The sequence below is a fragment of the Xiphophorus maculatus genome, chromosome 6, assembly GCF_002775205.1.
Source record: "Xiphophorus maculatus strain JP 163 A chromosome 6, X_maculatus-5.0-male, whole genome shotgun sequence".
NCBI lineage: Eukaryota > Metazoa > Chordata > Actinopteri > Cyprinodontiformes > Poeciliidae > Xiphophorus > Xiphophorus maculatus.
In genome coordinates, this window is record NC_036448.1 from 1,052,289 (window position 1) to 1,066,662 (window position 14,374).

General features: G+C 37.2%; 1 protein-coding gene across 3 annotated transcripts in view; it reads right to left on the bottom strand.

Annotated features, from left to right (window-relative positions):
* Positions 1 to 14,374, bottom strand: part of LOC102219015 (protein canopy-1-like) — a 49,806-nt gene that overhangs the window by 34,761 nt on the left and 671 nt on the right. For all 3 annotated transcript variants that reach the window (XM_023335719.1, XM_023335718.1, XM_023335717.1), the window contains exons 2-3: positions 6,403 to 6,505; positions 3,473 to 3,588 (exon numbers count right to left, since the gene is read on the bottom strand). In XM_023335719.1, coding sequence (XP_023191487.1) covers positions 3,473 to 3,588; positions 6,403 to 6,496 — 210 coding nt within the window. In that variant the 5' untranslated portion in view covers positions 6,497 to 6,505. The remainder of the gene's footprint in view (positions 1 to 3,472; positions 3,589 to 6,402; positions 6,506 to 14,374) is intronic.

Genomic DNA, 14,374 nt, shown 5'->3' on the forward strand with positions numbered 1-14,374 from the left:
GTTACAGGAAAACAGAGCCAGTGAAACGCTATTTAAACCCACAACTAGTCTTTAAAACAATAAATTAAAAAATACAATTAAAATGAATATCAATTATTTGCACTTCTTTTTAATCCAAATTAAGTCAGCAGCTTCATAAGGCCCCCAGGACTTCAGGGGACCATAAATGCTAATATTTTAACACAAACCATACATAAATGTAACATTTGTTTGAGATTATCAATGCTGCTAAATATGATTTAATGGTTTCAGCATACATAAATTAAAAGATTTTAAATTGTTTAACATTTATATGTAAGATTTTAAGGAGCTGGCAAGTTTACTTTGTAAACAATATTCATAGTTAAACTGTTTTGTTACCATAGCAACAATCTGATGCTATGAGTTTAATCTCTGTTTGTTCACAAATACAAATTAATAAACTGCAATTATAACTTGCTGCTTTTTAGGTTGGCCAATTAAACTAGTCTCCCTCCCCCAGATTAAATGTAACACAGAAGCTGTTAGAGGTGCTGATGTTTTAAGCAGTAAGAGGGGTCCCCAAGTAAGATTCTGCTCCAGGCCTCATACAGCCTTGGACCGGCTCTTCATGAGGAGTTAAATCCGCTGCACTGCGCAGAGATGAGCAACAAACAGGAGATTTAATTCAATGCTGCTAATGTGGCTTTAGTAGCTCTTCCATTTCGTGTCTGTTGAGTTTTAAACAAGGGGACACAGAAACTATTTTGTTTGGTAGAGTTTATGGAACGCGTTTCTCAAATCTCAGCGCAGCCTCGCACATTAACTCTGGCTACATGGACAAAGCATTTAATATGGTTTGTTGCACTGTGTAAACTGAAAAATAATACCAATAATAATAATAAAATAATATAAAACCAGCGCGAAAGCTCCTCAGCGGGCTGAACCTGCAGGATGAGGTTAGCGCTGATTCGTTAACCACTAACGCACCTGCCAACCAGGACCACATACACCTCATCAGCGCACACAGAGCCGGGCGCTGAGCAGTGTGTTGATCTGTAAAGTCCGCATATAATTCTTTGTTCACAAAAATAAATCATACTAACTGCTCCTCAACCCGCATCTCTGAAAGTGTGACTCAACCAGAGCTAACGCGGTGGGGTTTAAACTCTTACCTTGATCAAACACTCTGGAAAGAAACAGAATTCCTCACAGGGGATTGATGTAAATATCCATACAGGTCAGCCTGTGTCCAGTTTGAGTGAAAGGAGGCGCGTGCGATTAGCGCTGAAGTAAACTTAAGACATCCAGCTGCTGCAGCGTGTGAGGCAACGAGCAGAGGCGCCGGTTTAAAAAAAAAAAAAGGTTTTGTTTTTTTTAAATTATTATTTTATTATTATTTTCCTAAAAACATAAACAAGAAAGGCTTAGCCTGGCGGTGGGGCTAGTACAGCATGACGGGCCGCCAGGCCTATAATACACTGGGGGAAACCCTGCAACTCATCAGAAAACTAACAGACTTAGTTTTGGAGACATGGAGGCCTTAAAGATGCAGCTTTAGTGACAGATGGTGCAACTTATAATATTTCTAGAGCAATCTAAATTAAGTCATCCTGCATCCTAGATTTTTTATTAATTAAGATGCATAGTGTTTTATGTGGTCACATAACAGTCATTATTCCAGTCGATGAAGGTGGAATGTCTTATAATTTAAAGGAACACTTTGGATTGTTGGTACTATTTTGCCCAAAGTTTTGGAGCACCAGTTGCCAACATATAAAAAGGCATGAAATTCCATTTTTACTTTTTATACAACAACTTTAGCTCTTTGGTGGAGGTTTTCACAAAGTTTTGAAATGCATTAATGACATTTTTTAACCAGTGCATTTATGAGGTTCAACACTGATGCAAGATGGACTGACTTCCAGTCTCTGCTCTAAATCATTAGGCGAAGTGATACAAAAATTATCCCCCACGCAAAACGATTTTAATAGAATCGCAAGTGTGTGTGAGATAGGACAAACAATCATATGTCATAGAGAAATGAAACTCAATATGTAGGAAGAACACCCCCAAACAAGAAAAATAAGTCTTTTATAGGTATGCCACAAAATGTACATGGAGGCGGCCATTTTGGGTCGAAGGGCAAACTTTGGCCATTTTTGATGTTTACACACCTCAAACTTTAACAAACTACTCCTAGGGATTTTGAAGTATTGCGTTCATTTTTGATCAGTATGCAGTTAATGGATGCAAGACTGAAAGTGACGTTTTGAGCATTTTGTAGCAAACTTAGCATACTTGTCAAAGCAAACAAAAGGCTCCAACTTTCACACACAATGACCAACTTGGTATGAGATATGTCATCATATTCTGACATCCTACAAGCCCCGCCCCCTCAGAAGAGGAAGTCACTTTTTTTTCTTGGAAAACTCAGTCTCTGGCCTCTTGGGCTAATCAAGATTGTCTTTTGTCAGAAAACAGAAAACAAGTTGGATTGATTTGCTTTAAAGCACAAAGAGTTTTTTTGGTGGTCATTGCCATAGCAACGTGGCAAAGTCAGAGGTCATGCCGTTGCCATACATTTAGCTCTAAATTCCACATATTTCAGCCAAGCTTCCTATAGGAAGTCGGCTTTTTGTCTCCGTTACATATGTTGTATCTGAGCAAACTCCTCCTACAGCTTTTGAGATACAGGTTTCACAATCACTCAGCACTGTCTTGAAGCATTCAAGATCAAAGGTTATCAAAATTGTTTTCCTACATCAAACATGCAAGCATGTTTTGTTAGAAACCATTTTAAATTCCACCTTTCTTTCTCTGGACACCTTTATGTCACCAGCCCTGAACCCCAAGACCTTGAGGTTTGTAACACATGGACTCAGAGCAAATGTTTGCCAGACACGTCCGCAAAAAAGGTGCATTTTTACGACTGTAGATTTGATGACTTGCACAGGAAACTGCATGACACTAAACTGTGTTCACATCAATCTATTTTTTATGCAACAGACAGTCAGCTCAATCAGTCACTAGGACGCATAGTGTGACTACCACTCTCTGTGCAGGTTTGACAGGTGTGCAGTGGTTGCCTTGGTAGAGAAGTAACGGAGTTAGGCGCCCAACTAGCACATCAAACCTGTCCTGATACATTTTTCAGCCATGTCACCCAGCCTTAATTCAAATAATATATAACGCTTTTTAAAAGGTATAACTAGCCAAGAATTAATAAAACATCTTCTTGAGTTCTCAGTCACCCAAATAAAATGTACTTTGAAATTCGATGTATAAATGGCAGTCTTGATCTCAATACTTCAAGATCCTAAACACTGCCACATTTAGAAGCTCTCAAGAACATCAATTGCAGGATAAAATATCATTTTAGCCTCATGTCCAGTCATAATCAGGACCTTCAGCAAAGCCTTGACAGCAGTGAAATGTGTTAAAAGTGTATGAAAAGTCAGATAACTGTTACAACAAAGAGGTTTAAATGTACAGTATTCAACAAACGCTCTACCTTTTTGTCTCTCATGGTCCCATCAGGGTTGAGTCTAAAGCTCCCTACATTAATGGTCATCTTTGGGTCCACCTGACTGATTGAGTAGTTCAGCTCATCCACAATCGCCTTACAAGCTGGGGGGGTGGGGGATGGGGGGTGGGGGAGAGAACAAGAAGACAGAATTATAGTTTTAGCCAACGGCATTTAACATGAAAAAAAGAATCTCTCTTATTCGGACCAATATCGTGTTTTAAATTTCTACGAATATTTTATGCAGAGCTAGGTCATGCTTTTTTTGATTAATTATAAAAGACTGCTGGTGAGAGAATCTGCCATTCAATCCAGGTGTGTTGGAGAATAACACTTGGAAACAGGGCTGCCCAGGTGAAGTCCTTGAGAGTTACCTTTCTGGAACTTTTAGATGCATCACAATGCACATCAATCAAAGAAAGCAATTCTCTCACCAGCAGTCATTCGACTCATATGTTGCAGAGGCCTGCCTCAGACATTCAGTTAATTCAGGTGCATTGGGGTTAGGAATCCATCTACAGGTGGCAGGATGTTCCCCATCAAGGACTGGACTTGGGCAGCCTTGATCTAAAAGTTCCAGGAAGGAAAACAGCTTTTTAAGACTGGGCATCACTGTTGTAGAAGATCTACTGTATATACAACAGTGATGCAGTGACTATATTGTGACTTTAGAAAAACACAAGCCCAAAGCTGCTTATAATAATCAGACTTGGCGAGCGAAACTCAAAATAGTTTCTATTTTTCCAGCAACAAAATGCGCATCTCCCTCTTCCCTCCATTGTTTATGTTTCTGTCGCTGGTGATACTGTTGCATAGAAACAGCGGTCACTCCCGAAGATGTGTAGAGGAAATAAAATTAAATTACAAAAGAGAATAGTAATGCACAGTGATTTTGATAAGTAACTGTAGTCTGACTACTGGATTTGAAATAGCAACACGTTAGATTACTTGTTGCTGAAAAAAGTGGTCTGACATCACAAGGGGCGCTGCCAGGAATCTTGGGTCCCCCCCACGCAGCTGCTGTTACAATTTTTTGAGTCTCTTTGACCCATAAAAAGCATCACAATTTTAAAGGCTTGCAACTGCCTTGCTTTCTTTGTTTCAATACTGATAACTAGCACAATATTTACTGCTCATGAATTTAACATCCAACAATCCGCATACAGTATGCAAGTAGGTTGCTTACATTTTTTCTATTAGTTTTAGCTTACTGAAATGTCTCTCTCCACGAGCAACAATCAAAAGCAACATGGAAAATACACATAAAGCAATCCAGACTTCTCAAAAAATGCTATGAAGTTGCATTTTATTCAAGCGGCAGTACATAACTTTAATAAAAAATATGTTTTCTCCATATTTGTTAAAGCTGTCACCATGTCGTGACAGTTTGTTATGAGACAGATAATCTGAGAAAACAATCAATCTCCTCCACCTCGTCCCTGAATCACTATTATTGGCTAAAGTATTGCAACATTCCAGCCAAAACAACCAATCAGAACCAGGAGGAGGTTCTTAGTGCTGTCAATCAACCTCATTCACTCACTGCTAAATGTGCTAATGGTGGAGAAACAACATTTCTTTACAGGAAACCATTTATCTGCCGTCATTGGTGGCTATGCTAACTAGATTGAGCACTTACAACAGGCTATGCTAGCTGCAGCATAGCACAGAGTGAGGGGGAGGAAGGATGAGCAGCCACATGAGATTGTGATTGACAGCACTAAAACTCTCCTGCCACTGACTGGTTGTTTCTAGCACTTTGAGAAAGCAGAGGAAATAGATTTTTCACAGATTAACTCTCATTCCATAATGTCACAACATAATGACAGTTTTAACAAATATGTGAAAATATATATATATATATATTTTAATAAAAGTTATACTACAGCTTTAATTTCACTTAGGAGAGGCTGGTGAGGAGGGACGTGAGTTAGAGCTGCTGCTGACTGACTCATCTGTTAAGTGGTAAAAGGTACAGGGACACGTTAAATATATGAATATATTGGAATTTTTTTCCTTAATTCTTTAAATGCTAGTGAAATGGAGGCAAACAGTCTGTAGCTAAGCTAACTATGCTAAATGGTTGATAATCTCACACAGTCTACCCACCTCTCTTGGAGAAAAACTGGGTTATAAATTGCCACTCTTGCCTTTCTCTCTATTCCTATTTTTATTTTGAAAACCTGATTTTATAATTTTTTGTAGTGGTGTAGTAACTGCCACAGTCGTTTGTATCTTCTACTGACTGCTGCTGAACACCGTCAAGCCCACCAAGCAGGAGCGAACCATTTCATGTAGGTCCAGGGGGGTTCAGGGCAAATATGGATGTGTGTTTTTTGGTCTGGGAGTGGGAACATTAAATTTTTACTGCTGAAAACAATCTTCGAAAACACAATATGATTAATTTTGTAACTTGACAGGGCACCAATTTTTTTTTTCCTATGAACAAAAAATAAATAAACTGTGGAGGGCCCCCTGTCGTTCAGGGGCCCTTTAGAATTGTCATAACTTTTCCCCCCTATACGTCGCCCCTGGACGTCACTAATGACCACACATCTCTTTTAATCTTCTGCTGGAGCATAATCCAGGTTCTTCCTGTAGGCTTAATTGCTGTCTCTAATCTTGACTATAGGAGGCTGTTGTATACTCCTCAATAATTCATTGCAACCTTCCCTCAAGGCTGTTTTTAAAAGGTTTTTCTTCAGATTACTGGCAATCCAGAGTTTGTTTCTTGGAAAATACCTTACTATAGAGTTGGAAATTGTGTTGTTTGCACAAAACTTTACATAGTCAGTCACACACTCAGTCATAACCTCCTGCCTCTTTGATGCCAATACCTGATGCAGGTTTTAATTGCCAACATGTTAAATCTCACAGAAAGTAGTGGGGGAGGGGCACATCGCATTATTGCTTCTTACCAGAACAGTAGAGGACTTTGTCCCTCTTGCTTTGGCTGCAGCTGATGAAGGTAGACAGCACCATCACATACATATGAAATATCCACGATGCCATAGTGATGCCCTGGCAATACAAAACATGATTAGAGAAAAGGACATGTGTAGGGACTGGAGCTTCAAAATGATTGCCGAGATGCTGGTCTTAGTTTCTGACCATTGAATTAGTGGTAACAGTTGAATCAGACACTGCAGGGAACTGATCAGAGGAACAACAGAAATAGCAAAAAAAAGACAAAAATAAACTGCTGAGACAAATTAATGTTCAAAACAGAATATCTCAGTTCAATTTCCTGTTTCAAAATAAAATCTGTGCTAGTTTAAATAATGCATTTCAATACATAAGTTACAATAGTAATATGATAATATAATATAATGGACATTCATCTTTAGAATACAGCAAAAAGTAAGGTTAATAATAACAGTATTTACGTGTTAGTTAGCCATGGTAACTAATACAGTTACCATGGCTAATTAATGTTACCATGGCTAATATCAAATTACCATTCTCCAACTGTGTATGAAGGAAACAGACTACACTGGAACGTAAGCTAACAGCTTTAGCTAAAATATGCACTGCTGCCTGTCTTTTGAATTGTTAAAAAGTTTACTTTATATGTGCTTGGTGTAATACTGGGGTTCAGCTCCCGCTATGAAGGGTAACTGAGATTTCATAAATGTTAAAAAGTTTGAATCATTTCCTAACATTGATTTAGATTATCTGAGAGCTAACCTTAGAAATAAAATAACTTTTTATTTCTAAAATAAAATATTTTATTAAAATATCATTTTAGTTTAGAAATAAAATAAAATAGTATATTTTTATAATATTAAATATCCTCAACCACATATCAAACTTTTTAAAAAATGTCCTTGTACATGCAGCTTTGATAGCTGTTTGAATAAAGTTTCCAGCAAAAAAAGTGTGAAAATTTGTTTAGTATTTAATGAGTTATTATTAATTAAATGCGTTGATACTTCATTGATGCACTGATACTTCTAAGTCAATCATTGTGCCAGACTGGTTTTGAACAAAATCTAACTGTAAACTATTTAAATAGATTAATAAAAAACAAGCAAAAACCTGGGGAAAAAAATCCTAAAAACGTTTATACTTCTGTTTGAACTTGGGATCTCTACAATAAAAACAGAACGCTTAGCCCTGTAACATACTCAGACACTACATATATTGTCCACCAGGCCTTAAACAATGGTGAAAATTAATTTTCATTAATACGAACAGTGGAAACAGCCTTAGCACATCTAAGCTAACATCTACAATCTTCCTAATCTCCACTCTTGAGGGTACACCCATTCAGCATTAAGGAAAATGAGTGGTGCCCCAGCAGATGGTGTATCAAGTAAAATTGATTTCAGCTTTTCAAGATGCGAGATGCAAATTATAGATATGCTCAAAAGGAAATTCAACAAATAGGTGAAATACTTATATGTTGCTTTGTAATATGTCAGTCCATTGAGACCATCTGTGCACTTTTCATTTCATGAGTGGTTTTTTTGTATACAGTATTGCATAAATAATAGTTTAAAATAATAAACCATAATTCTTAAAGAATTCATTATACTGAATTTCATTGCTTGTCTTGAAATGTGGCTTATTAAAAACGTAAGATTTGAGAGTCAGGAGAGGTAGTGTTCCAGCAGATTGAGTCAGTGTCAGGTCTGTTCTTTTTCCCACAAAGGCTCTTTTGGAAGATAGTAGACATCATGACATCAAATTATTGTTTAATTAGCCTGCCAAACTCACAAGACACACCTGTTTGTCAAGTCATTGCTATAATTGCACTAAAACTTTAAAATGTTACATTGTATCCCAATTAAACCATGATGCCTATTTTCTGTGTACTCTTACATCTGTTCCTTAGTCGCATCTTTTCGGCCCTGCTACTGCCTCTAGTGGCGTGGGGGTGGTAACACAACTAATCTAATTACATTACTAAATCAGAAAACCACAAAGTCTTGATTATTTATTATTAATTCTGGCATTACTGGAACCATAAAATATTAATTCCCTCACAAAAAACATACCTTTTCATTTCCTTAAGGAAGTAGAGCAAATTAAATGAGATAAACAAAACCTGAAAGTGATTCCAGTTTCACTTGAGGGCCAACCTGTTGAAACCGTGGCAAATTTTAAATTTCTTGTGTCATTCCTTAAACTCTATCTTTTAAGATGATCTAGTGATCTTGTAACCCTGTACTTAACAACCTCTAGTTAGGTAGAGGTTGGTGAGTTAAAATGTTAAAACCTAACATTCTAACTAGAGTTTTAACTCAACTCAAGTTAAAACAACATCTTAAGTCAAGTTTTAACTTTTTATCTCCTCAGTTGTTTTTTTTCACATGAGCTGCAGACTAACTGACAATCTTTTAAGAAAACTTTCAATGGCAGGTAAAACAGCAGGTAAATAGTGGTAAAACCAAAAACCGCTCTGTCTCAACTGTTGGCTGAAAGAACATGAAAGACGGCAAGAAATATTTTAGTAGAGAGCATCCATCCTTGTTTTTTGTCAGTTTGAACCTCTGAGCTCATGAAGGCGTTACTGTGTTCCTCTGGCAGCTAAGAATATTTATTAGAAGTAATTTATTGACAGTGCAATGATTATTCTTAACTAAATTATAACATTTACCTGTAGCTTGCTAAGTGTTTTGCTCTATTCACAAATTGTTGATAATGTGATGATATGAATATGATTTATTGTTTTATGGTTGAAGGAAAATTACCACATTGATAAACTAAATAGTTCTATCTTATTTTTTCATATATATAAGACTCTACTTCTTAATATACAGAATAATATACATGGCACCATAAAAACAAAAATGTGAATTTTTGCTTGTATCTGTTTAACAACCCTGGTTGTAACAACCTGGGTTATTCTTCTGTACCAAATTCATTTGTTTGTTATTGACTTTTGCTCAATTAAATTTCTTATGTATACATTGCAAATTGAATTTTTATTATAGTTGATCATGTTGCCTCCTTATTTCATTAGTTCCTCCTGTAATTGATGGAGACATATGGATATTTATCATGTATAAAAGTATTGTTTATGTCATTTAATTAGCTCTACATCCTTGAGAAAATTAAAAAATATCGTGTTTTATAAGGTAATTTAGCTTTTACGGTGCCAGAAATGCCAAAATTAGTAGTAAATAATACAAACTTTGTGGTATTCTGATTTAGTAATATAATTAGATTAGTTGTGTTACCACCCCCACACCACTAGAGGCAGTAGCAGGGCCGAAAAGATGGGAGCAGATTTAGAAGTACACCGAAAGCTACAGAATGGGCTCTTTGCACCTCAGCTTCCGCGTTCGGGGAAAAGCGGCTCAATCTTTTCCGATCTATTGAAAAAGGCTCTTTACACTGGGTGTTTGCAGGGCTTGTCCAAGGTAACAATTAATGATGAACATCGATCCGAAGCCCCGACAATAAGCTGGAGAAAGGTTTTAAGATGTTCGCCTCGTTATACACAGATACGAAGGTGAGTTTTACTTTCTTTAAACTTTGTGGCTAACATTAGCTTTAGCTTATGCTAGACATTTTTCTTGTAAAAATGTTCTATTTAAGTATCTAAACATTTTTCATCCATTCATTAACAGACAATGTTTTTACCTTATGTTCAAGTATATTACATGTGTTTATTGTCGTTAGTGTCAGAGACCAAGTAACGGGGATTTTACGGTTCAGGCTTTTTGCTTCTGAAGCCTGAGGAACAACAAGCCCATAGCTTAACAGTAGAGCAGCTCTGGTGTCAGAGTTCTAGTTCAGGTGACTGTTCAGGTTCAAAGTTGTTGCTTTTAGAAAAATATGGCCGTGTTCCTTACGGTCTCTGTGTTATTTCGCTTTATTAGTTTTGCATGCTTCTTGTGAAGCAGGACGGTGTTTACAGCAGTGTGTATCAGTAGCTTGGCTGTCAGGCTCTGGTCTGCTCTCTAGTTCCCATAAACTCTTTCAGGCTGAATGCAGAAGTGATTCCATGGAAATAACACAGGAGGCTCCTTTACCTTCTTCTTTAGGCTGAAGAAGTTGATCCGGAGTGAAGTGAAGGCTGTAAACTTTGCTGTGCGGCGTTAGCTTTAACTGGTAGCGTCAAATATTTACAAGCCACCGTCTTCTTAATTCAGGACCGCTTGGAAATCCATGAGATCCTTCAATGTGTGCAGCAAGATGTTGGAGACCTTTTATCACAGTGTTGTTGCCGGTGCCATCTTCTTTGCTGCTGTGTGTTGGGGAAGCAGCATCAGAGCCAGCGACTCTAATAGACTGGACAAAATCATCAGGAAAGCTGGCTCTGTACTGGGACTAAGGCTGGAGTCCCTGGAAACTGTGGTGGAGAGGAGGACACTGAAGAAGGTTCTGTCTATTATGGACAATAAACAGCACCCTCTCCACCACATAGTGGACAGACAGCGGAGCACCTTCTCACATAGGCTGCTCCAGCTCCACTGTCGTAGGGACAGATACAGGAAATCCTTCCTGCCACATGCCATCTCACTGTACAATAAAAGCTAAATCATTGTTCTGCACTAATCAGTCCAATTTTGCACAACTGCACTGTGGCACACTTGCTGTACATATATTTACATATACATACTGTATCTGCATTTTTATGAATCTTTGCAAGGACTGCTCTAAGCTGCTTTTTATATTGACAGCATGTTATATTTTATTTTATCTTGTCTACAATTGCTACTCAGTGGTGGTTGTTGTGTGTCTTGTCTCTATGCTGTAACTGCGAAATAATTTCCCTGCTGGGATGAATAAAGTAATTCTATTCTATTCTATATTCTATTCTATGAAAACTTAAAAGCCCATTATATTAGGAAGACAACAATGTTCATAGTATTGTTTTATTTGAGTCTGAAATAAGACTTTGTCTTTTCTAGCTGTCATGGTAACTCAAAGCGGAAAACAAGAGAGCCGCATTTGCGCATGCGGTTGTGACGTCAGCGCTGCAGGTGCAAAGAGCCCATTTGTTAAAAACTGTGAGCTGTTCTGAAGTAAATAAAAGAGAGAAGTTCAAATACATGCTGAGAGTGAAAATCCTTTCTAAAGGTGAAGATATCAGAGATTTCAAAAGAAAATAAAAATGGGAGGCCGCGGATAATATAGAAAATGGCGCCCCCTTCACTTCCAGAGTGCAATGATCCCATTTTAAAATAAGACTGTTCCGTCCCCGCCCCTTTACTGCTTCTCGGTAAAGCAGCACACAACTACCAGCACTCACCCCGATTAGCATCACTGTTATAAAACTAAACAAATAACCCAAAAAATAATTCAAGTCTTCGAGCTAGCGGTGCAAGACGCTGGTTCTGCTCTGGCTGTTGAACTGCAGCTACTCGCTACTAGCAGTAATATTTCACAGACGGAAATATCTGTGTAAATAATACACAGATATTATTTACACAGATAAATAATATCTGTGTATTATTTACACAGATATTTGTGTAAATATCTGTTGCAACCTCCACCCAGCAGTGGACTCTCACACCGAACAGCTGCTTAATGCTGGAGCATGTAACTTAAACAAAACGATTTTAGATATGTATTAAAACTTTCGATGTCCTAATATAAGAGAGAAAATCTTTGAAACAATCGACCTCCTCTGCCTCCTCTTGTTCTGCAGAATTACTCAGCTCAGTCAGAACCAACCAATCAGAACCAGCATTAATCAGCTAGCTGCTCTCTGGAAGTTTTGATTTATTAACTCAGGATTGTTTATTTTGATGCAATCTGTTTGACTTTGAATAAATGTTTCCTTTACTACTTGACATTATTTGATATATTTGTTTCATGATAAATGTTGAGATTTATTTGACTAATAATTTATGGTACTGAGAGCCTTACTGTTAAATAAGTAAGGCAGTAAAATCTTCTGTTGTCAAGAAGATTTTACTGACTGCAGATTTTTCAGTTGTTCTTTTGACTGAATAGCTGTTGTATATTGCCTGCAAGTATTTTGCATGTTTATGTCTAAATTAGGTGAATTTATTGCCAGATCATTTTTAAATTTTGGCAGATCACTTGGTATCATTTATACCTAAAGCGAAAAATTTACAGTAAATCCAGTCAATCATCAAAGATTGGTGATACATTAGATACATTTTCTCTAGACTTTGTGTCTTCATATGTGCACTTGGTCTATACCAGGGGTGGGCTACTCCAGGCCTCGAGGGTCAGTCTCCTGCAAATTTTAGATGTGTCTCTACTTCAACACACCTGAGTCAAATAATGAGGTCGTTAGCAGGACTCTGGAGAACCTGACTGTTCTTAGGAGGTGATTCAGCTGTTGGATTCAAGTGTGATCAGGGAGACATCTAAGAGTTGCAGGACACCAGCACTTGAGGACCAGGATTGCCCACCCCTGGTCTATACCATTTCAACAATTTTACAATCTCCTCTAAGAAGGAAATAGATTATGTTCAACATAAGAAGGAAATCAACAAATCATATTCAATTGTCAGTTTGTTCAGTGGTCCCCAACCCTGGTCCTCAGGGACCACTGTCCTGCATGTTTTTGATGAGTCCAGTCTCCAGCACAACTGGTTCATATTTACCTCCTTTGCATTTCTGCAATTGCTATAGAAGCCAGTTAATCATTTAACCCAGGTGTGCAGCAGCAGGGGAACACCTAAAACATGAGGACCAGGGTTGGGGACCACTGAGTTAGTTTATTAGTTTGTTATTTATTTATTCATGTAATGAAGAATATGAAGGGAAAATAAAAGCAAAACAATGCCAATGACAGCAATATTTAACTAGGGGGTTTCCTCCAGCATATTATAGGCATGGTGGGCCACCAGGCTTTACTTGCCTCCCCACCAGGCTTAGCATTGTTTACTTAAAATGCTTTTTTATACAGCTGCAACAGTGATAGCAAAGACTGATTAAACTAGGTTTTTATGAGATAAAACATAAGTAAACAGGCAGTTATCTATTTAAAAAGATAATGGCATCTGATTTATACATACAGAACCTACAGAAAGACTAGTTTAAAAGACTAGTTGTATTTCTTTGTTGTCATTTTATTTTGAAAATTTCCAGTCAACTTCACATTTTTTAACACAAAAACGCAGTATGGCAACAGGTGGACAGGCAAAAACTCTTAAATATACTATGCAAAGAGTCATTACAGATTTTGGATTTTCCTCAACATAGAATTAGATGAAGATCATGTTGACAATTCTAGTTAATAATTTGATTTCATTATGTAGTAGTATTTCAAAGTATGGAAATGTATAAACTGGAATCTTAGTCAAATATTCATATTCAACAAAACCAATGAATAGTAAAACTACTTAAATTACTCATATCATTTAGATGATAATGTCAAGACCTTTAACAGTAAAAAGCTAATTAAATTACATTGGAGTTATTTTTTAAGACCAGATGGGTATAATCTGTACACAATTTATAGTGGTAGAATTGAGAATATTCCAGGCACATAGTTTACATTTTATAGCACAAACAAACATTATTCTTACAAAATGCTGTATTTTAAACATGACTTAAAAGAAATTTAACTTTGCAATTTAACGCCTTGAAATCAGTCTCTGTCTCTTTAAGAAACTCTTGCTCTTTCAACACGCACCTTCAGTATGTCATCACAACAAGTTTGTTCCAGCATTTCACTAAGTATTTTGTATAATGAGCTCAGCAGATGCACAGTTCCACCAGGTATTTGCTAATTGCTGCTCCTAGTCTAAAGGAGCTGAGTGTGCTGATTTATCCATCACCCACTACCTTGGTGGCTGTTTTTACAACATGTGACTGGTATAAACATAATAGTGTTTATGTGGAAAGATAAAGACATGAACCTGAGCAACAAACAACATCCGCAGATCTGTTGAATATGCGAGATCACAGACTATTAATTAAATTATATGGAGTAACATTTTATTCATGAAGAAA